This window comes from Spermophilus citellus (genome assembly GCF_964194105.1).
Source record: "Spermophilus citellus genome assembly, chromosome: 5".
Classification (NCBI taxonomy): domain Eukaryota; kingdom Metazoa; phylum Chordata; class Mammalia; order Rodentia; family Sciuridae; genus Spermophilus; species Spermophilus citellus.
Window position 1 is genome coordinate 99,477,397 of NC_138186.1, and position 22,975 is coordinate 99,500,371.

The 22,975-nt window shown below is 35.5% G+C and overlaps 1 protein-coding gene across 5 annotated transcripts in view; it reads right to left on the reverse strand.

Annotated features, from left to right (window-relative positions):
* Nucleotides 1–22,041, reverse strand: part of MAP3K7 (mitogen-activated protein kinase kinase kinase 7) — a 64,853-nt gene extending 42,812 nt beyond the window's left edge. Inside the window, exons 1-6 of one of the 5 annotated variants that reach the window (XM_081296674.1) lie at nucleotides 21,568–22,041; nucleotides 20,207–20,294; nucleotides 3,914–4,024; nucleotides 885–950; nucleotides 376–421; nucleotides 264–284 (exon numbers count right to left, since the gene is read on the reverse strand). In XM_081296674.1, the coding sequence (XP_081152800.1) occupies nucleotides 264–284; nucleotides 376–409 (55 nt within the window). In that variant the 5' untranslated portion in view covers nucleotides 410–421; nucleotides 885–950; nucleotides 3,914–4,024; nucleotides 20,207–20,294; nucleotides 21,568–22,041. The remainder of the gene's footprint in view (nucleotides 1–263; nucleotides 285–375; nucleotides 422–884; nucleotides 951–3,913; nucleotides 4,025–20,206; nucleotides 20,295–21,567) is intronic. The other 4 variants (XM_081296670.1, XM_081296672.1, XM_081296671.1 and 1 more) reach the window with 4 other exon arrangements.
* Between the last annotated feature and the right edge of the window lie 934 nt (nucleotides 22,042–22,975).

A 22,975-nucleotide genomic window follows, 5' to 3' on the forward strand; every position in this document is an offset into this window, starting at 1 on the left:
ATACTGTCTATAATAACTAAAAACCAGTACTTCAACCAAATAAAACAATGAAGTTCTAGATAACCCATTAACAATGAAGGAAACATAGACAGTAAATATAAAGTACAAATTTATATAAAATGTTAATTTAAAAATCAATATAACTGTTTTATAAGTACAATCAATTTGAAAATTGGTATACTTAGAATTCTAAATCTCACATACTAATGTAGCATCTTATCTTTTCATTTTTAATCTTTTAAGAGTTTTTTTAAATGACTTACTTTTGGAACTGTGATGGTAATCTGTGAAGAACATTAAATAACTTACAGTTTGTACTACAAGTTTTCAAATTATTTTAATCTACCAGATAAAGACAGGTCTAATGACACTCACCATTATATAAAGAGCCTCCTTCAGCATATTCCATCACAAGACACACCTAAAGGAAATATGCCAAAAGAATTAACTGGAGCTATATAGCATCTTAGAGCCCTGGAAAACTAAATTCAACCTCTTGATTTTATAGGTATATTAAAAATTATTATTTTGGTCTTTATCATGTGTGCTAAACTAAGAAATGAAGGGGTGATATCTATGACTTAAACACTTTGTCTTCTATGTGTCCTCTAAGAGTGGAGATGAATATGAAAATATAATCACAAAATATTTTGATGACTTTCTCTAGTACTAATAGTTAATAGATAAGGCCACCTAAAACAACTCCTCTAATATACTGTTTTGCTAAAAGACTAGAAACATATCAAATGCATAAAGTACAACTGTTTTTTTCAGAAATATACCTAAGAGAGTAGATCAAAATAATTTCATGTACTACATATTTGCATACATCTGTCATGTCATTTCTTCTAGACAAGATGACAATGAAAAAGTGACAAACTTACTGGATTCAAGCAGGCTCCATACAACTTTACAATATTAGGATGGTTCACACGGGATAACTGCCGAAGCTATAACAAATTAAGAATATTTTTAAAAAGTGATAGTTTTTGAGGTGTTAATTTCACAACATTATTAAATGTGATGGTCATACAAACTATTTGTTTAAACCATTCAACAATTACTATTTACCATGTAGCAAGTTCTGTGGCCTCAGGCACTGAAAATACTAAGTGCCGACCTAGAATGGCACAGAATAGTTTGGCACTCCAGTAGTTTAGCTGGGAAGACAGGCAGATAAACAAATACTTGTGAACAATGTGCAGAGTGCTATAACAAGAGTTATGAAGAATGCATGAGCACACAGAAGAAACAAATTCTGCCAAGAAATGTTAGGACATCATCTCAGAGACGGCAGTGAGCCGAGTTATCCAAGCCAGAGGCCACTCTACTTTTGTCATCACTGTCTTTGTAGCCACTGCTGATCTTAGAGTCTACCTACTCCCATGTGGCCCAGTTTTATTTGATATTATATAATCATCACAACACTGCAAGGAAGGTAATATCATTTCTGTTTTAAAGACAAGACCTTAAAGCGAAGGCCTAGAAATCCTACAGATTGAACTTTGGTCTATCTGACTTATAATGTGTACTCTTTCTGTACATTCGTCTCCAGTTCCACTATTTATCTCTTAAAATAATCCTCTCCTATCCATTCTCACTCTCTTAGTAATTCCAACCTGAATTGCTGCAGTAATTACTATAGCTACCTCCTAGCCAGTTTCCCTACTTCCAGTTTTAATCTTCCACGATCCAATAATTCACACTGATGTTTATGAGGGTTTGGCTGTACTCATTTCTTTTGTTCCACATCTAAACTCCTATAAATCCATCAAGTCCCAAGTTTTCAATTCTGTGAATATTTCAGGGAAGTTGTCACATGTGCATTAAGGTAGGTTGAAAATCATAACCTAGAGCATACATGTGTGTATATATACATACATATATATACTCTTAATATTATAGTTACTATATCTAATATCACTATAATATATATTATTACTATATTTAAGTTTCTATAAGTGTTTCACATCTAGGAAGATGGGACAAAATGGGTTAATGTATCCTTTCCACAAAACTGCTTCTTGGTCTCTTCTCCATTTGCCTCTCTATTCTGCCTTTAACCTTTTGCACTATTATCTACATTATGCTACAGCTTATATTAAGTCCACTGAAGTCTCTAAATCTTTTTACTATATGCTACTAGAAAGCTTTGTCTCTCTACAGTCAACATGTACAGATTTGGGGTCCTAATTGAAAAACTAACATGACTCTTTACTATATTTATCATAAATATGTACTTATATTTTATTCTAGTAAGATTCAGACAGCAGATTATTTAAGCACTTATCCCATTTCCCGCCTAACATGGTAAAGGCCTTTTTTAAGGTATAAACTCAAAAGGATGGAAAGAATGTGAAATGAGAAAACAGAAGCACACATTTTGGAAGCTAGAAAGCTAATGACTAGCAATAACAGACATAATAGATCTAAAAGAGCTGAAAACTGCAATTAGAAAAACATTAAGAATCAACCAGACTGTTTTCACAAAACCTCCAAGAGATTGAGTGGTAGTACCAGATACCTATGCAAATGAGCCAGTAAATGGGGATAGGGAAGAAGTCGTGGAAAATTAGATCCCCAGTTTCCTCCCCTAACCTCCAATAGCTCAATGACTACCTCAGGGCATCCAAACAGAAGACTAGAGGCTAATTCTTTAGGGACAGTACAACAAATAGCTTCTGGATTAGGAGACACTAAACACCAAAGTGGGTGTCTCTCAGAAGCAGAAAATTTAGATGGGAGAAGCTATAGGGGATTATAGTTTCTTATTATACAGTCTTAGAGAACAACTGAACTCTTTAAATTACATGTGTGTACAAGTTAATTTAAAAATTTTCCCATGCTATCATGATCTTTTGGACTTTTGATTCCTAGCATTTAACCACACATGCATCCCATCCATCTTTGTGACACTGTCAATGCAACAGCATATGATGACTGTATCTAACTATAAACAAAAAATTGGGACTAAGGTAAGGCTGAGTCTAGATTCCTAGAGCACACTATTAAAGATCACCTTCCTTTAATAATTAAACCAATCATCAGTGTTTCTCAATTCACCCAGTCAATTATAAATCACTTTATCATATCACAATTAAATTCTAATTTCTTTAAAATTAAAGGTATGTGGTGGTACATGCCAATAATCCCAGCGACTAGGGAGCCTGAGTCAGGGGAATTGCTAAATATGAGGCCAGCCTAAGCAAACAAAATGAAACAAAGCTTATTTTTCCATGTTATACATTAAAAGAAAAAAAAGTAAGTATATTTTGAAATTCTGATTAAATGAGAACAGATATAAATTCAGAAGCTTTATAAGGTAAAGGTCACTAACCCATTGGCAAATGAGATTAAAAGTGTAAAGCACTGATGTAATCAAATACTGTGATCTATTTACAAAATAATACAAAGTTAATATAATAAGGAATAAATCAAATAATATAATGACCTCATGATTACCAAACTTGCCTTCATCATCCAATCTGTGAAAGAACAGAACTGTAAATTTTCATGCTAAATCAGGAAAAACCAAATTTGAAGTTATTTTTCCTTAAAATAATCTCATTTGAATTTCTAAAAATATTAAGAATGAGTGCATAAATTTCTTTTAATTTTCATTAATGAGAAAATATTTTTTTTCTATTTCAAAATTAAAATAACATGCCTTAAAATAGATGAGATACTATTTTAATTCAGGGATGAATTCATTTAAATTTTAAGTTTATCCCTAATTTAAAATCAGAATTAAAAGTGTGAATGAAAAAATATTTCTATGGTACTACCTTTGGTTCAACCAAATTGATGTTCATGTATACAGAGAAATGACAATTGAAAAACGATGCCTTTGATAATATTAAATTCACAGAGTATCTCAGGTGAAGGATTACACAACAGAAATAAAATCTCTTACCTCTACAATAAAAGCTTTCCTCTCAGATTCACTTTCTATTTGTTTAATAGCAACATCCTTTGCTCTCCATTTAGCTTTGCAAACTACTCCAAATGCTCCTCTTCCAACAACCTAAATTAAAAGAAAAACCCAAAAGAATCAGAAGCAAATAGATTCAGTTCAAATAAACACTGGAGACAATCAAATCTGATTAAGAAAATTTTAGAAATCATCCATATCTGGATTTGCCACTGGGTAAGAAGTGATTTTAATTAAAGTAAAGAGATAATAAAATGTACTGTTTCAATCTGTAAAATAGATTGTACTGTTTCAATGGTCTAGACACCCCTTCATTCTCAAATAAAATCAAAAGCAACAAACCAAAACATTATTTGAAGGCATAAACAATGTAAAGCATTCTATTAATTATAGAAAAAAATTGAAATAGGCAAGATGAATGAACAGAAGATGGTTCAGAAAAATAAAAAGCAGAAACATAATAATTATAATAAATGTTTTAAGCTATTGTATTTAAAAGCAAAAAATAGCTTTGAGTAATTAAGTAAGGATAGTGAATAAAAGAAAGGATAAAAAATATAATTAAAGATGCAATATTGAAAGATGGACAAAATGCAGTATTACCTATACAACAGAATATTATTCATCAGGAAAGAAACAAACTACTGATACATACAACACCACAGATGAACCTCAAAAATACCATACTACTAAAAAAAAAAAAATACTAAGGGTTGGGGTTGTGGCTCAGTGGTAGAGCACTCGCCTAGCATGTGCAAGGCCCTGGGTTTGATCCTCAGCACCACATAAAAATAAATAAGTAAAGTGTCCAACTACAACTAAAAAATAAGTATTAAAAAAATTATACTAAGTGAAAAAAGCCAGTCCACATATCAGATTCCATTTGTATGCAATGCCCAGGAAAGAAAAATTTATAGTGTTATAAAGTAGATCAGTAGTTGCTTAGTTCTGAAGGTGAAAACTGGAATTAATGTAAATGGGTAGCAAGTATCCTGCAAAGATGATGAAATATTATAACTGATTTACTGTAATGGTGACCAACTGGGTAAATTTGCAAGTCACTGAACTGTAACATTTCAAGAGGGTGAATTTTATAATATGTAAAATATATCTCATTTTTAAAAATTAAAAATGATCAGCTGTGTATCGTATTACTGTCTGAAACTAACAGATATCACATGGGTCCATCACTTTGTCAAGTTGTTCTATTTTTATTTGAAATTTTCCATACTATAAAAATAACAATGGAATAAAACAAAATAAAAATTAGCTTTTATACCTGTTAGAATAACTCTCTATATAGCATATATTTTCTATGTAGACATTGAGCTCCATGCTTTTCATACATCACCTTATTTACACAGCCATAGAAGACAAGTACTAATGCTATCCTCATTTTACAGAAATTAGATTTAAATTAGATTTATAGATTTCATAATATGTTAGATTTATAGAATTAAAGAAGTAAATTGACTTCCTAAGGTTATGCAGCAAACAAATGGTACAGTGCAGTTTAATGCCAGGTAGTCTAATACTAGAATGGTAGCAATCCTAATTTGTAACACACATAATGTCCCCCATATGCCAGACAGCAGTTATGTCGTCTCTTGGAGGAATCTTCACTTTAGAGAAACTTATATAAAACTCTTCTATAACAAAGCTGACTATAGCTAGGATGATCAGATGATTTATTATCTACATAGGGACACTTTGTAGGGGGCATCAATAATGACTATACCAGACAAGGAACAGTTGAACATGCCTGTAATACCAGTCACTCCTTGACTGGCTGAGGCAGAAGGATAGCAAGTATGAAGCCCACTTCAGCTTTAGTGAGACCCTATCACAAAATAAAAAAGGACAGGGGATGTAGCTTAGTGGTAGAGTACCCCTGGGTTTAATTCCTGTACAGAATATAATAACAACAACAACAACTATACAAGGACAGTAATTGTAATCTGGAATGTATGGACACTCTAGCCATGGCTCAAATTATACTTCATAAATCATTCATGTATAAAGCCACCCAAATGGTCAACCTCTGCTGAATGTTTACCTTGTGCCAGATATTCTTCTACGTGCTTTTCATGCACTAACATGTTTCATTCTGCTCCATTTTAAAGGTAAGAAAATCAGGTCACATGATTACAAGATCAGATGGTCACATAGTATTCAGAAGTCAGGATCTGAAGCACAGAGCATATATTTTTCAACATGCTCTATATGCAACTTTGCCTTAAGGAAATAAGGATGCCTCTAGGCAAAATTGCAAATTAGGCCAATATTTCTGGTAGCCAGTCCTTCCTTTGGTAACTTTCTCTTTTATGCTTCCTAACTCTGGACCTCAGGGTCCTCCAGCTGCTTAGGCACTTGGTCTCTTCCAGACTTCTAGTAAGAGAAAGAAACTAACATGAATCATTTGCATGTCATCTAGTTACTTTACAATGAATGGGTAGTGGTTACCAGGCACCATTAAAATAATGAAAAGAGCATGCCCAGGGGCTGGGGTTGTAGCTTAGTTGTAGAGTGCCTGCCTAGCACATATGAGGCACTGGGTTTGATCCTCAGAACCACATAAAAAGAAATAAAATATTTGGGGTTGGGGTTGCGGCTCAGATGTAGAGGGCTTGCCTAGCATGTGTGAGGCACAGGGTTTGATCCTCAGCACCACATAAAAATAAATAAAATAAAGGTATTGTGTCCATCTACAACTAAAAATATTAAAAAAAAAAAAGGGGGGGATGCCCAGGCTCTAGAACCCAATAGCCTTGAATTTGCACATAGTCTCTATTTATTAGGTCTTAATACTGGGCAAGTTAATGTCCTTGAGCTTCTGTTTTCTTAACAGTAAAACAGAGATGCTTACAATTTTCTCAGTAAATAACGATAGGGTCCACAAATGAAAATTAGGCATTTGCATAATACTACAAAAGAACAGTAAGTGCTTAGGGTTGGGTGTGAATCAGTGAACAGAGCTGTAGTACTCAAATTTTCTCTCACAGTAAATTAATATGGATAGTAAACAGGGCCTAAAAGTTTTTCAACTTTATGGCCACATGAGACTAAGAAGCTATGCACAGAAACCAGTCTAACTATAAACTAATGATTATAAAGTAATTTAATGTATTCTTCAACCATATATTACAATATATCAAAGCAACTGGTACTTAGTAGGACTCCCTTTCATTTTTCTATTCTGAGGAATGTTCACACAGGGATTTCAAACATCACCTCTCAAAAAAATTGTGTAGGGTATATATGACCATTTGTGATCCACAAGTGCCACCTAGTGATGAGATGATATCTAACTCTGAGCTTTAAACTTAAAATTATGGGAACAAACTGTGGGCAAATGAGGACATAATAATTTTTCCCTTTTGCTCAAGAAAGCAATTTTCCAGAGCACCCTGAAATATAAAACAGGCACATTCATGATGAGAGCCTATGGCTTCAAGAAAACTCCATTCTCATTATAGTTTTAAGATATTTTATAAGCAGAATGAAATAACAGGATCTAAAATGATAATGAAAGGCAAGATGTCCAAGGCTGTACACATACATAGATATGACAGAAATAACTGCAATGAATTCAAAGGAGTAAGGCTATAAGCAGAAAGTCAATGCTTGAGAATTAAATTTCTATGTATCAAAAATGACTTCTTTTCCCCCAACAGTATAAATATAGATATATTTGGGGTAAAAAGAAAAAGTATTTGTAAACAAGAGACCACTATCTTCATGGGATAAAAGGAAGGTACAGAAGAAATTCAAGACTAAACAACAGTAGTATTTCTTTTTTTTGTTGTTTTTTTTTAAGATTTTTTTATTGATTATTTAAAGCATTACATAGCTCATGATATATCATCTTTCATACATTTGACTCAAATTGTGTTTTGAACTCCCATTTTCACCCCAAATACAGATTGCAGAATCACATCTGTTACATATTCACATTTTTACATAATGCCATATTAGTGACTGTTGTATTCTGCTACCTTTCCTATCCCCTACTATCCCCCCTCCCCTCCCCTCCCATCTTCCCTCTCTACCTCCCCTGCTGTTGTTCAATTCTCTCCCTTTTTTTCCCTCCCCCTTGCCCCTCATAACCTCTTATAATTTTATGTATCATTGAAGGTCTCCTACCATTTCCATATGCTTTCCTTTCTCTCTCCGTTTCTCTCCCCCCATTCGTCTTTGTATACTGTAGTCTTTTCCTCATGCTCTTCCTTCCTGTTCTGTTCTTAGTTGCTCTCTTTATATCAAAGCAGACATTTGGCATTTGTTTTTTAGGGCTTGGCTAGCTTCGCTTAGCATAATCTGCTCTAATGCCATCCATTTCCCTGCAAATTCTATGATTTTGTCATTTCTTAGTGCTGCATAATACTCCATTGTGTATAGATGCCACATTTTTTTTATCCATTCATCTCTTTTTAAAATACTTAACAGCTGAAGAGAACCAAAACTCAGAGTCCATGATGGAGGTTAAAGACTTCATCCCCAATCTGACCTGTTCCAGAACAGGCTTAGGAATTCAAAGGCAGAAAAAACTTATATTGGCCTCACCTACTCCTCACTTAGACCCCCAATAGCATGCAGCCTCACAGAATATGTCTTGCAAACAAGAGAAGATACAAATGAGTTAAGAATAGTGGCAAAAAAGATAAGACAGAGGGAGACTATACCCCAAGCTCCCCTGGCCCCAGAACATGGAAGTGATCAGGAAAAACTGACAAAAAAGGTAACTGACAAAGAGTCTTCTGACAATGGGAAGGAAGCTATTATAGGGCAGAGCGTTAGGACTTATATCAGAGGCTGTTGAATGAAAGACTGCTCAAAAAAAGGGGGGGCTTAATGCAGAGAACAGGCTGAGTTCCTAAGGATCAATGAAAGTCAAGGAAAAGGCCTAGTTAGCAAGCAGGGAGAAATGGGTGACAGCTACCTGAAAATGAGGCTTTATGAAAAGAGAATAAATGAACTTCATTTCTTTACTCCTTATACCAACAACTCTTGAGGGCCTACTATATTCAGCTACTGTTTGGTATACGAGAAATACAGAAGTAAAGACAAAGGCCTTGATCTACTGTGAAATATAATTCCTAATATATGGGGCCAGTGGAGGAGAAAGAACAATTAAAACACAAAAGGATGAATAAAAACAGAAAGCCAGACTGTTTTTAAAAAGCCACACAGACAATAAAAAACTGCAAGGACATTATGACAAAGACTGGTGACAGCTTCTAAGTGGGTAGAACAGGAGCCCATCTGAGGAGGTTATTAACCTGATATTTGAATGACAAAGGGAATCAACCAAGATGAGGGAGAAGAAACAAGTAATATAAAGTCCCTAAGAGAAAATACCCTTCTTATTCATAATATTTGAATTCTATCTATGGTCTAGGCGCTATTCTGGATTATAGACATAGCAGCAAACAAACCAAACTATAATCCTTACTCTTGCTGTTTATATTCTTATGAAAAGAAACTGATAGAGAGGAAGCAAGGTATGTAAGAAAAGTATACAAAATTTCAGAAAGTAAGTGTGCTAGGAAAAAGAGAAACATAATTGTGTGTTTACATATATGTATGGACTTCCCCCTCAACTAATTTTAGATAGGCCTCACTGAAGAAAGGTGACATTTTACTAATGACCTAGAGAAATACTTAAAGAGTGTTTAGTGTGGTTGGTGCCTAGCAGGGGAAGAGAAAAGTGATTTAAGACAAGGCTGGAGGGATAGGCAGAGGCTAGATCCTAAGTGGCCTATATAATACAAAAAGGAGTTTGGATTTTAGTCTAGGTGTAAGTGGGAAGCAGTGGAGAAATTTAAGGGAGGAGAGGTGATAGGATTTCCATTAAAAAAATCATTTTAGCTCTTATGTGAAGAATACATTACAGGGAAGAGAGAATATATAATAGATGTGTTAGGAACCTATTACAGCAGCCCAAATAAGAGACAGCAGCCGTGAGGGAAAAGAGTGATGGGGAGCTGGGATTCTGGCTCAGAGGGAGAGCGTTTGCCTTGCATTCTTGAGGCACTGGGTTCGATCCTCAGCACCATATAAAAAAAAAATAAAGATATTATGTCCACCTATAACTAAATAATAATAATAATAATAATAATAATAATAATAATAATAATAAAGGAGTGATGGCAGTGCAGAAACCTGAGGATACCAAGTTAACAGGGCTTGCTGATGGTCTACATGCAGGCAGGATAGGTATATAGGAAAAGAGATGAATCAAGAATAATGTCCGAAACGGAAATGAGGACAACTACTCCATTCACAATATCCCCCCAAAAAATAAAATACCTGGGAATCAACCTAACAAAAGAGGTGAAAGACCTATACAATGAAAACTACAGAACCCTAAAAAGAGACATAGAAGAAGACCTCAGAAGATGGAAAAATATACCCTGTTCATGGATAGGCAGAACTAACATCATCAAAATGGCGATATTACCAAAAGTTCTCTATAAGTTCAATGCTATCCCAATCAAAATCCCAACAGCATTTCTTGTAGAAATAGATAAAACAATCAGGAAATTATATGGAATAATAAAAGACCCAGAATAGCAAAAACAATGCTAAGCAGGAAGTGTGAATCAGGCGGTATAGCGATACCAGACTTCAAACTATACTACAGAGCAATAGTAACAAAAACAGCATGGTACTGGTACCAAAACAGGCGAGTGGACCAATGGTACAGAATAGAAGACACAGTAACCAATCCGCAAAACTACAACTATCTTATATTTGATAAAGGGGCTAAAAGCATGCAATGGAGGAAGGATAGCATCTTCAACAAATGGTGCTGGGAAAACTGGAAATCCATTTGTATCAAAATGAAACTGAATCCCTTTCTCTCGCCATGCACAAAAGTTAACTCAAAATGGATCAAGGAGCTCGATATTAAATCAGAGACACGGCGTCTGATAGAAGAAAAAGTCGGCTATGATCTACATACTGTGGGGTCAGGCTCCAAATTCCTCAATAGGACACCCATAGCGCAAGAGTTAACAACCAGAATCAACAAATGGGACTTACTCAAACTAAAAAGTTTTCTCTCAACAAAAGAAACAATAAGAGAGATAAACAGGGAGCCTACATCCTGGGAACAAATCTTTACCCCACACACTTCAGATAGAGCCCTAATATCCAGAGTATACAAAGAACTCAAAAAATTAGATAATAAGATAACAAATAACCCAATCAACAAATGGGCCAAGGACCTGAACAGACACTTCTCAGAGGAGGACATACAATCAATCAACAAGTACATGAAAAAATGCTCAACATCGCTAGCAGTCAGAGAAATGCAAATCAAAACCACCCTAAGATACCATCTCACTCCAGTAAGATTGGCAGCCATTAAGAAGTCCAACAACAACAAGTGCTGGCGAGGATGCGGGGAAATGGGTACACTTGTTCATTGTTGGTGGGACTGCAAAATGGTGCAGCCAATTTGGAAAGCAGTATGGAGATTTCTTGGAAAGCTGGGAATGGAACCACCATTTGACCCAGCTATTCCCCTTCTCGGTCTATTCCCTAAAGACCTAACAAGAGCATGCTACAGGGACACTGCTATATCGATGTTCATAGCAGCACAATTCACGATAGCAAGATTGTGGAACCAACCTAGAAGCCCTTCAGTAGATGAATGGATTAAAAAATGTGGCATTTATACACAATGGAGTATTACTCTGCAATAAGAAATGACAAAATCATAGAATTTGGAGGGAAATGGATGGCATTAGACCAGATTATGCTAAGTGAAGCTAGCCAATCCTTAAAAAACAAATGCCAAATGACTGCTTTGATATAAGGGGAGTAACCAAGGTCAGGGTAGGGACGAAGAGCTTGAGAAGAAGATTAACATTAAACAGGGATGATAGGCGGGAGGGAAAGTGAGAGGTAAGGGAAATTGCATGGAATTGGAAGGTGAGCCTCAGGGTTATACACAACTACATATAAGAGGAAAGGAGGAGTAGGAGAAAAATTATATAAGTAGAAGAAACGATTTATAGTAAAGGGGATGGAGAGAGAGAAGGGGAGGGGAGGGGAGGGGAGGGGAGGGGGGACAGTGGAGAATGGGATAGACAGCAGAATACATCAGTCACCAGAAAGGCAATTTGTAAATCAATGGAAATGTAACTGATGTGACACAGCAATCTGTATACGGGGTAAAAATGGGAGTTCATAACCCACTTGAATCAATCTGTGAAATATGGTATATTAAGAACTATGTAATGTTTTGAACAACCAACAATAAAATAATTAAAAAAAAAGAATAATGTCCAAATTTCTTAAAGGATAAGAATGAAAAGCAAGTTTTTAAAAAATAACTCAATTTAGTCTTAATCATAAAGTTTAAGATACCAACTAGAGATCCAAATAGAAGCTTAAAGTAAGAAGGTAAAAACATGAGTCGCGTCTGTGAAGAATTATGGGAAAAATACAAATGTGGGAGTCATCAGCATACGGAGGGTGAGGGTATTTCTTGTCAATTTCTCATGAAGCCAATTAGATGAGATTTAAAAAAAAAAAACCCAAAGCAAAAAACAAACCAACATTTAGATATTGTAGTCTTGAGGACTATGTTACTTTGAAGCACTTCGACTTCTTGGGGGCTGGGGGTAGGTACCAGGGATTAAACTCAGGGGCATTTAACCACTGAGTCACAAACCAGCCCTATTTTGCATTTTACTTAGAGAAGGGGTCTCGCTGAGTTGCTTAGCGCCTCTCTGTTCTCCTGCCTCAGACTTCCCAGCCGCTGATTACAAGCTTGTGTCACCGCACCTGCCAGCATTTCAACTTTGAGAATACAACACTGGGAACTAGCAAATACTAAGAAGGAACAGTCAGCCAGATGGCAAAGCAGAAGACTGTCACAGAAACCAAGAGGAAAAAAAATGTTTTCAGAAGAAAGCAGCTATAAGAATAATGAAAGCATTAAGCCAGTAGCCCTCAAAGGGCAGTTTTTGGTTCAAAAGCATTAGCATCATCTAGAAATTTGTAAGAAATGTAAATTATCAGGCTCCTACTCAGAATTACTTAGTCTAAAGGTAGGGCTCAACAGTGTGTTTTCCCAAGCCCTCCAGGTAATTATGATGTTTGGTAAACCACACATTAGGCTACAACATCAACAGCATAATACAATATTCCAGTGGAAGCACTCACATAGACCAAAGAGTCCTCCTTCTCTTGCTGTATTACTTACATAAGTTTTCTTAAGCGCCGAGACATCATGCTGGGCAGTAAAAAGGGAAAAGAAGGGCCAGCATGCCTATAATCCCAGCAATTTGGGAGGATGAGGCAGGAGGGTCCCAAGCTAGAAACCAGTCATGTCAACTTAGAGAGCAACAAAGCAAGATCCTGTCTCTAATAAAATATAAAAAAAGGGCTGGGGATGTGGCTCAGTGGGTTCAAGCATTCCTGGGGTTCAATCCCTGATACAAAAAAAAAAAAAAAGGAAAATATTTATGACTGAAGAACGAACTCTTAAGTAGCTAAACAAACCTTGATTGCACCATATAGCACTCACAAATGTGATAGAATTTAAGTCTCATCAGAACCCTATGAATATATTAGATTTTTTACTTCCATCTTAGGAGAAAACCAAGGCTCCAAGAATTGAAGTTATCTATTCAATATCACAGAATCAGTAAACCACAATCAGTTTTCAGATATGTCTCATGAAGCCAAAATAATGGAGGCTCCACAAACTTCAGTCCAGTGCCCTATACAAAGGAAGCATTAGAAAAAGCTACTCACAAGTATGTTACTACCAAAAACAAGCAACTTTTCTTTTTTTTTTTTTTAAAGAGAGAGAGAGAGAGGGGGGGGGAGAGAGAGAGAGAATTTTTAATATTTATTTATTTATTTTTAATTCTCGGTGGACACAACATCTTTGTTGGTATGTGGTGCTGAGAATCGAACCCGGGCTGCACGCATGCCAGGCAAGCGCGCTACTGCTTGAGCCACATCCCCAGCCCAACAAGCAACTTTTCAAAAGATTATATTCAAATTAGACTTTTAATAGTTTAGAAAAGGGTTTTTTAAAAACCTCATATTTTTAAAGAAACAAGCAATTTGGGGTTAAGAGAAGGCGTAAATAACGGCCTTATGGTAATCTCCAAAGCTGGCTACCATCAATCTCTTCTTTCTCTGCAATTTCCCAGTTGAGGAGTTTGTATCTTCTTCCCTTAAATCAAGTCTAGCCAAGGACTACTTTAATCAGTAGTGTGATTGAAGTGATGTTTTACTTTCAAAACCAGGGCTGAGGAGGCCTAGCAGCGTCCATTTCCTTTCTCTTAGAACCCAGCCACGTGATCTAAGAAGCCCAATTGACAAGGATAGGTCACATGGAGGGCAACTGAGTGTATGGTTGAGAATCAAGTGATCTCCCAGCAGATATTGGCACCACTCAGCCAGAAAAGAGTGAACCATCTTGGAGGCTCTAGCCTAGTAAATCCCTAGATTACAGTAATATGTGTTAAGATACAACCAAAAGTGTATTCATTTTGACCCAGAAATTGTGCTTCTGTGATTAATTCTAAGCAATAATCAGATACGTATGAAAGGATTGTTCATGTTAGTTTGCAGTGTCAAAAAAAAAAAAAAAATCAGAATCAACCACAATATAATCAACAGAAGACTAATTATGAAATATTTCCATCATAGCATTATTCACTAACTCCTCTTCTTCTGTCCAAATCTTACATGCTAATACTTTCTAGGGCTCAGTCTTTGGCCCTTTTTTTTTTTCCTCAATGTGCTCTCTAATCTCATGACTTCATACTCTTAAATCTTCTTCCCATCCAAAAGTTTTACCCAAGATGGAGATATACTTAAAAGTGAAAGGCCAAGGTTCTACAGGTATTTCAAGTCTAACATGTCAAATACTGACTTCATTTTCTGTCCCTTCCTTTTAGCATATAGAAGTTCACTTGACTTTGATTAAGTAGATTTACAAATTATAAAACAAACAAACAAACAAAAAAACTCTTTTTGCAGGGAATTGAACTCAGGTACACTTTACCACTAAGCAATTTACAGTGGCCCAGTCAGCTTTTGAACTTGTGATCCTACTGCCTCAGCCTGGAACTATAAACCTGTGTCACTGCATCTAGCATATTAGCTTATTTTAATCAAGCCAATCCTCATATTCTGGCATGATTGTATTTGGAAAATATTTATTGTAACTTGAGACATAATTAGACAATATTATGGAACTATAAGTTTTGCTGTTATTACATCTCCCATTATTTAAAAATACTGGATCTATTTTTGCATGTCTTATACATATTTCATACACATACCCAAAACAGTAAGTGTCTTGCTTTACTACTGGGAAATAACCAAAACCATGGAAATGACTGCTGTAATAGGATTTACTGAAGAATAAAGTCCACTATTGTCTGTATTCTAGCCCTCTAGGGCTAAGAGCACTCTATAGATATGGAAAACATTACAAGTGTATTGATTTTGTTTTTTTAAAAATCTATACTCTTAAGAAAAAAATTTAAATACCAATAGCTTGGTAGCATATTTACTTATTACATTGAGAATATAAAATGGTGGAGAATATCAGATTCAGAGAAATTGTCTTGCCTGTACTATGACATGTCATACCAAGAAACATATAAGGAAATTACATACATTGTTAGAGAAGGAATAAGTCAAAGTTACAAACTGCAGACAGCAATCCAATGTTTTTACTGACATGACAGATCAAGAGAAGAGAGTACCGGGGTCACTACTGAGTAAGCATTGGCCAACTGAGACAAACAATGAAAAACATAATATTCAAATTATAAAATACTGAAAAAAGTACATTTTACTTGAAACTAAATTTCTAATTCAAATTCACAAATCAAATATACCTCTGGATTGTATTCATTATCTGAATAATATAATGTATTTCTGAAACATTACCAGTAACAATTATTTTGAATGACTGGTTTTCCCCAAAACTAATTTTATCAAGAGTATAAAAATGAGAAAATATCTAAGTTTTAAGTATCTTGAATAAATCTACAGACTCAGTTTATTCAAATCACTATTCATTCAAAGTGGTACACCTACAAATAAATATGTCAGATATTCTTCACAATGCCTCATCTTTGTAAAAAATAGAATACAGGAGCGCAAAGAGGACGTTGACTATAAAAGTCAATTTAAGAAATATTTCCTTCTAAGTTAAAATATTTTAGATCAATTCTTTTATGATATGCATTCCCCCCTCCCTCCCATGGTTTAGTCTTCTTGGTTTTGGATTTATAACTTTAGTCTCAATAAAAATTAAAAAAGCAGATTTAAATTTCTTAATAAAAATATAATAGCAATATAAGAGATGGTATAAGAATGTTTTAATGTAATTACTACTGTAAGGAACAAAAACTAAAATCAGAATTATTTTAAGAAAGCAATTTTTTAAAAACTGACTTCTTCAGGATAAAAGATTACTCCATTCCTTCATGAAATTAGATTTTTAAAAAAGACATCAACTAAACTAAATGGAAAAGGATGTATACCTTTGTGCTTTTAATTTGCTATTAAATAATTCATCTTAATTGCCCCAGTTTGTGTTATTTTTAGTTCAGTGACTATAGCTGTCAGTTTGGTTTGGCTCTGTTATATGGACTATGTGAATGGACCCCTGGCTATGTTGTCATGATTTTGGCTAGAAATCTGGAACATGACAGAACAAGCATAGATCATACATTTATTAGTTAGGACTTGGGGCCTCCAACTATTTCAGAACTTCAATATCTATTAATAAACTGGCAGAGTAGAACTGCCATCTGCTGACAAGACAGACTTGATAACATAAAAGGGGTGATTATTCTTTCTTTTGAATTTTCCATGTACTCTTTTAAAGCCTGCCATAAAACTTCTGACCTGTTTAATAGGCCTTTCCTTCAAATAATATGCTCAGGTTACCGTTTAAGCTACACATGCACAACACAAAAATTATCTCTGTAAGCTACTTCTTTACCATAATAACCATTCCAGATTTCTATTGAAATCAGTTTAAGTTTCACATGGTAAAGTTTATTGATTATTTTATATATCCAGCATTAAATAGTGACTAACAAATCTACAGACTCAGCTTATTCAGACCTCTGTTTTATACACACACACACACACACACACACATATATATATATATATATATATATGTATGTGTATGTATTTATATAAACACACACACACACACACACACGATTGAGGGTTTTTTCTAGTTGCTCATACATTTATAATTTAAACCAATAAAATTTACATCATTGTACAAGCTCGTTCTACATTTCCTCTTCCCAGTAAGTTTTAGCTTTTGAAACAAAACTTTTGTGTGTGTTTCTCATAAGACTTAAGAACATGTTTAGTGATTGTATGTGTCCAATATGCTTGCTCATACACTATACTTGTGATCCACATTCTGGGTCTCTCTTTTTTACAAAGCAACCATTGTATATAGGGTTTTAGTATTTCAGTAAAGGTCCACCAATACTTGGCTTATGCATAGCACCTGGCTCTTGACTGCATCTTTTACCTCTGTTAAACAAAAGTATTCGCTAAGTATAATGGAATATAATAGAATCAACATTGGAATAAGAACCAGATCTCATTTCCAGTGTAAATGCTACCTTAGTCAAATCACATAACACATCTTAACCCTTGTTTTATTATATGTGATATAAGAGATCCATATAGGCATTTAATTGTCATAATTATGCTGTGATAATTTTATTTACTAATTCAACAAATATTTAAAGAGAACTTTCTAGATTTTAGGCATTGAGGTTACAAATGTGAATTTTGCTAAGAGGGATACACAATTTCTGTTTCTGTAAGTGCCATGAAAAATAACAGAAATGAAAAGATCTAGTTGCAGGAGGAGTGTTTCTCTAAGGAAGGGACATTTGAGGTAGGCCTTGAATAGTGAGGAGACAAAGACATTCACTCTGGGCACAGGAACAAATGCAAAGACACTTTTTTGTGAATTTCTCAACCCATGATGATGGTCACTTTATTCAAAACCCTAGTTTAAAACTTGTCCCCACTCAATGGAGGCTTCTGCAATTAACTTTTAAATTATGGTTTATCTGCTCAATTTATACCATATTCATAGTTTTAAGTTCATGGTTCTGAAAATTTAACTAACAGTTCTGTTTATTCTAGTCTCATACTGAGTCAGATATTTCTAAGAGAATCCTAGGATTCTTCTATTCATGCTCCACAGAACCTCAGTAGTATTGTTCACAGAGAATGCTTGTTAAATGCTGGGGACTAACTACTATAAAGGAAATGAGTATTATGTATTTCTATTCCCAGAGTAAGGTTACATTATCAAGTACATCAGAAAGAACTAAAGTGACATTGTAAATCCAGTGGAAAGAGCATATGACTCATGAGTAAGAAATCTCAAATTCAATCCTCAGTCCTACCATTTACTTACAGACATGGCCTTTGGCAAATAAAACTTCATGACCACTTGTTAATACCTATAAAATGGGGATTTCATTTGACCTGTCTATCCAAAATTAATTGGTCACCAAGTATATTTCATGGGATATCATAATCACTGTCTTTAAAGAATTTCTAAGCTTACTGTGGAAACAAAGTATAAACACTGGAAACAATGAACATGTTTTCATTTGAGAACTGGAAGAGATATCAAATGACCTTGTCCAATCCCTTACTTTATAAGAGAAATCACAGGCCCCCAAAATGAGGGAACTTGCCCAAAGTTACAGAAATATATTATGGCGGAATTTATAGCATCCAAATTTTCTAAATGCCCAGTCCAGCAACCTTTCACCATACTACATTGTTTTTATCACTTCTTGCAACCTTATCCTCAATGTACACAGTTCAAAATTAATTCTAACACTCTCTACCCTCAAATCTAAGAAGATAAAAATGGAACGACTTTAAAAAAAAGTAGGTAAATTCCTGAGGTTGAGAACCTAAATAAATTTGATAGAACGGAATTTTAAAAGTGCCCAATATATTACTGAGCCACAATATTAGGAATGCAGTGATTAAAAGCAGCTGATTTAGGAATATTTTTATCTACTAAATTATAATAATTGACCTGTGGTTGGAATTTTTTAGTTTCTAATTATGTTGATATAATGCTGATTCAATTATATATTGAGAAATACAGTATATGATTTTAATTTAAAAGGTGATACATTTGAACATATATAATACTGAAAGTAATACAAAACATTTTGCTTTTTTTTGTTGTTGTTGTTTGTTTTTAGTCATCTGTTTTCCTACTCCTGATTTAACCTAGAAGCAGAATCTAAAGTTGAAAAATAGAGTACCCCTGGTGCACCATGGATTATATAACACTTTTAATGTGTGGAAATGAAAAATAGGATAGAAATGATGTCATAGTCTCAACATCAGAAAGATCTGAAATAAATCTGCAATGTGAAAGTAAACTGGGTACTAAAAAGTAAGAGAACAAAACCAAAAAACTCTAAATAACTACCTAAAAATAGAAAAAATGTTCATCTAAAAACAAAATTCTTCTTCCCAAAATGTCTTAAATACATGAGGCAGTGGTGATGGTTGAAACACAAAACCAAAAAAGGAGTCTTGGAAACAAAAACCTAACCAGAAGTGAAGTGGCTTTTGAGGAAAAGCATCAAATTGCTAAATGTCTCTTCAGCACATACTTTCATAAAGCAAGAATACAAAAAGCTTTAGAAAGTAGCGTGCAAAAACTAAGGTTTCAATAAGCCAATGAAGTAAGTTTGTAAAATGACTTGGTAAAGCACAAGTTATTATTATATAACAATTTGTAGTCTCCAAGCATAGTAGTTCACCACAGAGTAGACGTAAATGCTTATTTAAAAACTGCAATTCTTGTATTCTGACTCACTGAATTTTTATTCTTAAAAAAGAATGTTAGCCATGAAAGCTGGATCAGCAATCCATTTCTGAAAAAGGAATTTAACATAGCCTCAATGAGAGGAAAAAAAGATACCAAAAAATATTTTCTTTTCTTCAAAATACAAGTTGTCTTTTAGTTATACAACCTTACAGCAGGTCACTGTTCCTCACTGGAACTGTTTTCTAATATGTGTCAAGCACTGTGTAGGATGATACGTATACTGTTTAATCAGATCCGCTATATAGACAAAATATAAATTTTACCCTTATTTTGTAGTTAAGGAAGCTACAGTTAAGGAATTAAGAAGCTCAAATAAGTTAAGAAACGTGCTCCCAAATCGCACAGCATTTATGATATATTGAACCTACCTTTAATGCCCCAAATCTTGCTCTTTTCACCACACTACCTTGTAAGATGAGAATATTCTCAAGGAATACAATGTTCTCTACAGGTATTCTATGTAATAAAAATATGTAATTCAGTAATCCATTATTCTTCCAAAACATGCACGGGGAATAATCTATTTGTTAATGCTAATTAGCTTACTAATTTTAATCTGCTGCTACTGCAAAGTAACTTTAGATTTTTAAAATAAAGATAACTCAGAGTTCATACTATTTTACTAGGACCAGCCCTATGATACTTGCAATATGAATTAACTTAAAAATAATAAATGGTAACTGTATGAAACTATTCACAAAGTTTTAACAAATTCTAAAGTGTATTTAAATATAGTTACATTTTTTTACAGTTTTTTTTAATATTTATTTTTTAGGTGTAGATGGACACAACACAATGCCTTTATTTTATGTGGTGCTGAGGATTATTTAACCCGGGTCCCGCCCGTGCTAGGCAAAGCGCTCTACCGCTGAGCCACAATCCCAGCCCTAAAAAAAGTTACATTTTAAAAAAACTTTTCTAAACTTTATGATCCTCAGAACTGTATACCCCTCTGTGAATTTGAAAAGTGGCAACACATTACAGATACAATGAACTACCTTTTCTAAAATAAATTAGTGCAGAATAAAGAATGGATTCAATTTTCTAACAGCGATTTTTGGTCTGTTGAAAAATTCTGGTTGTCACTATAATCATTAGTTATCTCTTTTACAACATGCTACCTGAAACACTTTTTTCATCATAGACTAGTTTGTTACTAACGGTAAAGTTCATCAAAATTGGCCTAATTGGAGAAAGAACAATTAATATTATTAGTATTGCCCTATAGTATCGGATAAACTGAGAACCATTTTGGTACTGCGGGGAACATTTTATTAGACTTCATTATCCACAAATTTAAGAAATATTTATTGAGCATCCCTAAATAGCAGGCACTGGACTAGAAGTCCAACACAACACAATCTTTGGCCCTTAAGAACACCAGGTCTAGCGAAATGAAACTCCACAATGACCACGGTCTTCGCTGAATTTACAATACTTACAGATGTGAGAAGTGGTGGACCATACTCTCACCAGTTCATTCTATTTAAGGTGAACCAAATCCAGGCACCAGAGTATCAAACTCAAACTCAGTAAGAGTGTCAAAGAAAGGGGGAAAACTACCAACGAGCAGTTAATCTCAGTCCTCCACACCTCATCTCCGAGAGGCTGTGGGGGATCCCGGGTGAACCCCTCGAATTAAAGGGATCAGGGAGGCGCCTTCAGAGCCGGGACCCTGCAGAAGCCGGGGCGGGCCACGACCTGCACTTCGGTGACCGGCCTCGCTCACCTCTTCCACCTCGATTTCCTTGTAGTCGATCTCTTCAAAGTTAAGGACCTGGGAAGGGGTTTCGATCATCTCACTGGCCGAAGACGAGGAGGAGGAGGAGGCGGCGGAGGCTGTAGACATGATCCCTCGCGGCGCCCGGGGGGGCCGGGGACGGTGCCGCCCGGACAATCCGGGTGAGACCCGTACCCAGCCGCCTCCGGGCCGACCTTCAGCCTGGGGCCGCACAGCCCTGCCACCCCGCGATCCGTGGCGGTGGACTGGGCAGCGGCCACTGCCGTGTCCCGGCTCGGGCTCCGCGGCGTTTTCCGCTGCCGGGCCCCGCCCACCACACTTCCGGTTCCGATACGAAATCGGAAACCGGAGGAGGACTATGAGGGGAGGGGAGTAATTTGTGGCTTGGAAAGAGAAAAGAAGAACTGGTTGAGAGATGCGGTGGACAAGGGTGAGAGACTAGCTCTTGGACCTGTAGAACAAGTTTCGCGAGACCCTTGCTAAAAAGGGCCTCCGCAACAGGGTGATCCCGCGAGATCTGAGATGGTGACGCAATTAAAGTGCGCGAGCGGAAGTGGAGAGGAGCAGGACGGAAAGTCTTCGTGGTTGGTCTTTTAAGAACCAGCGGGAAAGATGAAACCTCCGATTTTGTCTGTGCTTAGTGAACTATGTTATCCTTAAACTTCCTCTTCTCTGATTCGCTTGCAGATGTTTTTGTGGCGTATTTTTCAGTTTCGGTCCTAAACAGCCGAATCTTTTTTTTTTTTTTTTTTAAGAAACCTCTCAAGTATTTCCCCAAATTTGGTATACGTGGAAGGAGGCAGTTTTGTCTGTCACTTTGAGCTAGTCCCCGATCCTTTGAGAGATTCTTTAAAAGCGAGTCAGCGCACGCAACCTGAGTAACACTATGGAAGCTGAATGCTCACGGATAGAAGTTAGTATTTTGATATTAGAAATTTTACACAAGAGCATGTGGGTAAGGTACCACTTATCGTAATTTGTCGTGTTCATTTAAAGTTATGGATTACGCGTGTGTAGCACCATACTAGCGCTATCAATAGGCTTGCAAATCAATATTTTGTCTTCAGGACATGATAGGTAGATTCAGAGAGTTTAAACCATTTGATCCTTACAAGCTAGAACAATACTATTCTCCAAGGTGGATAGTATTGCCCATATTGTACAACCAACACATTTTTTAGTTTTGAGCTAGGTATTATACGTTAGTCAGTTTGACCTGAAACCAGTGAGAAAAATGGAGTTAGAAATGAGGATTTAAGGGCCAATGGACCAGGGGTGGATTTCTGCAAATGTCAAATTCTAAGTCTCAATGAGAGACTTAAAATGGAGGTGAATGAAAATGGGGGAGGGAGAGGAATAGTGATCTAGATGTCACCATAAGAGAGCTTGCCAATGA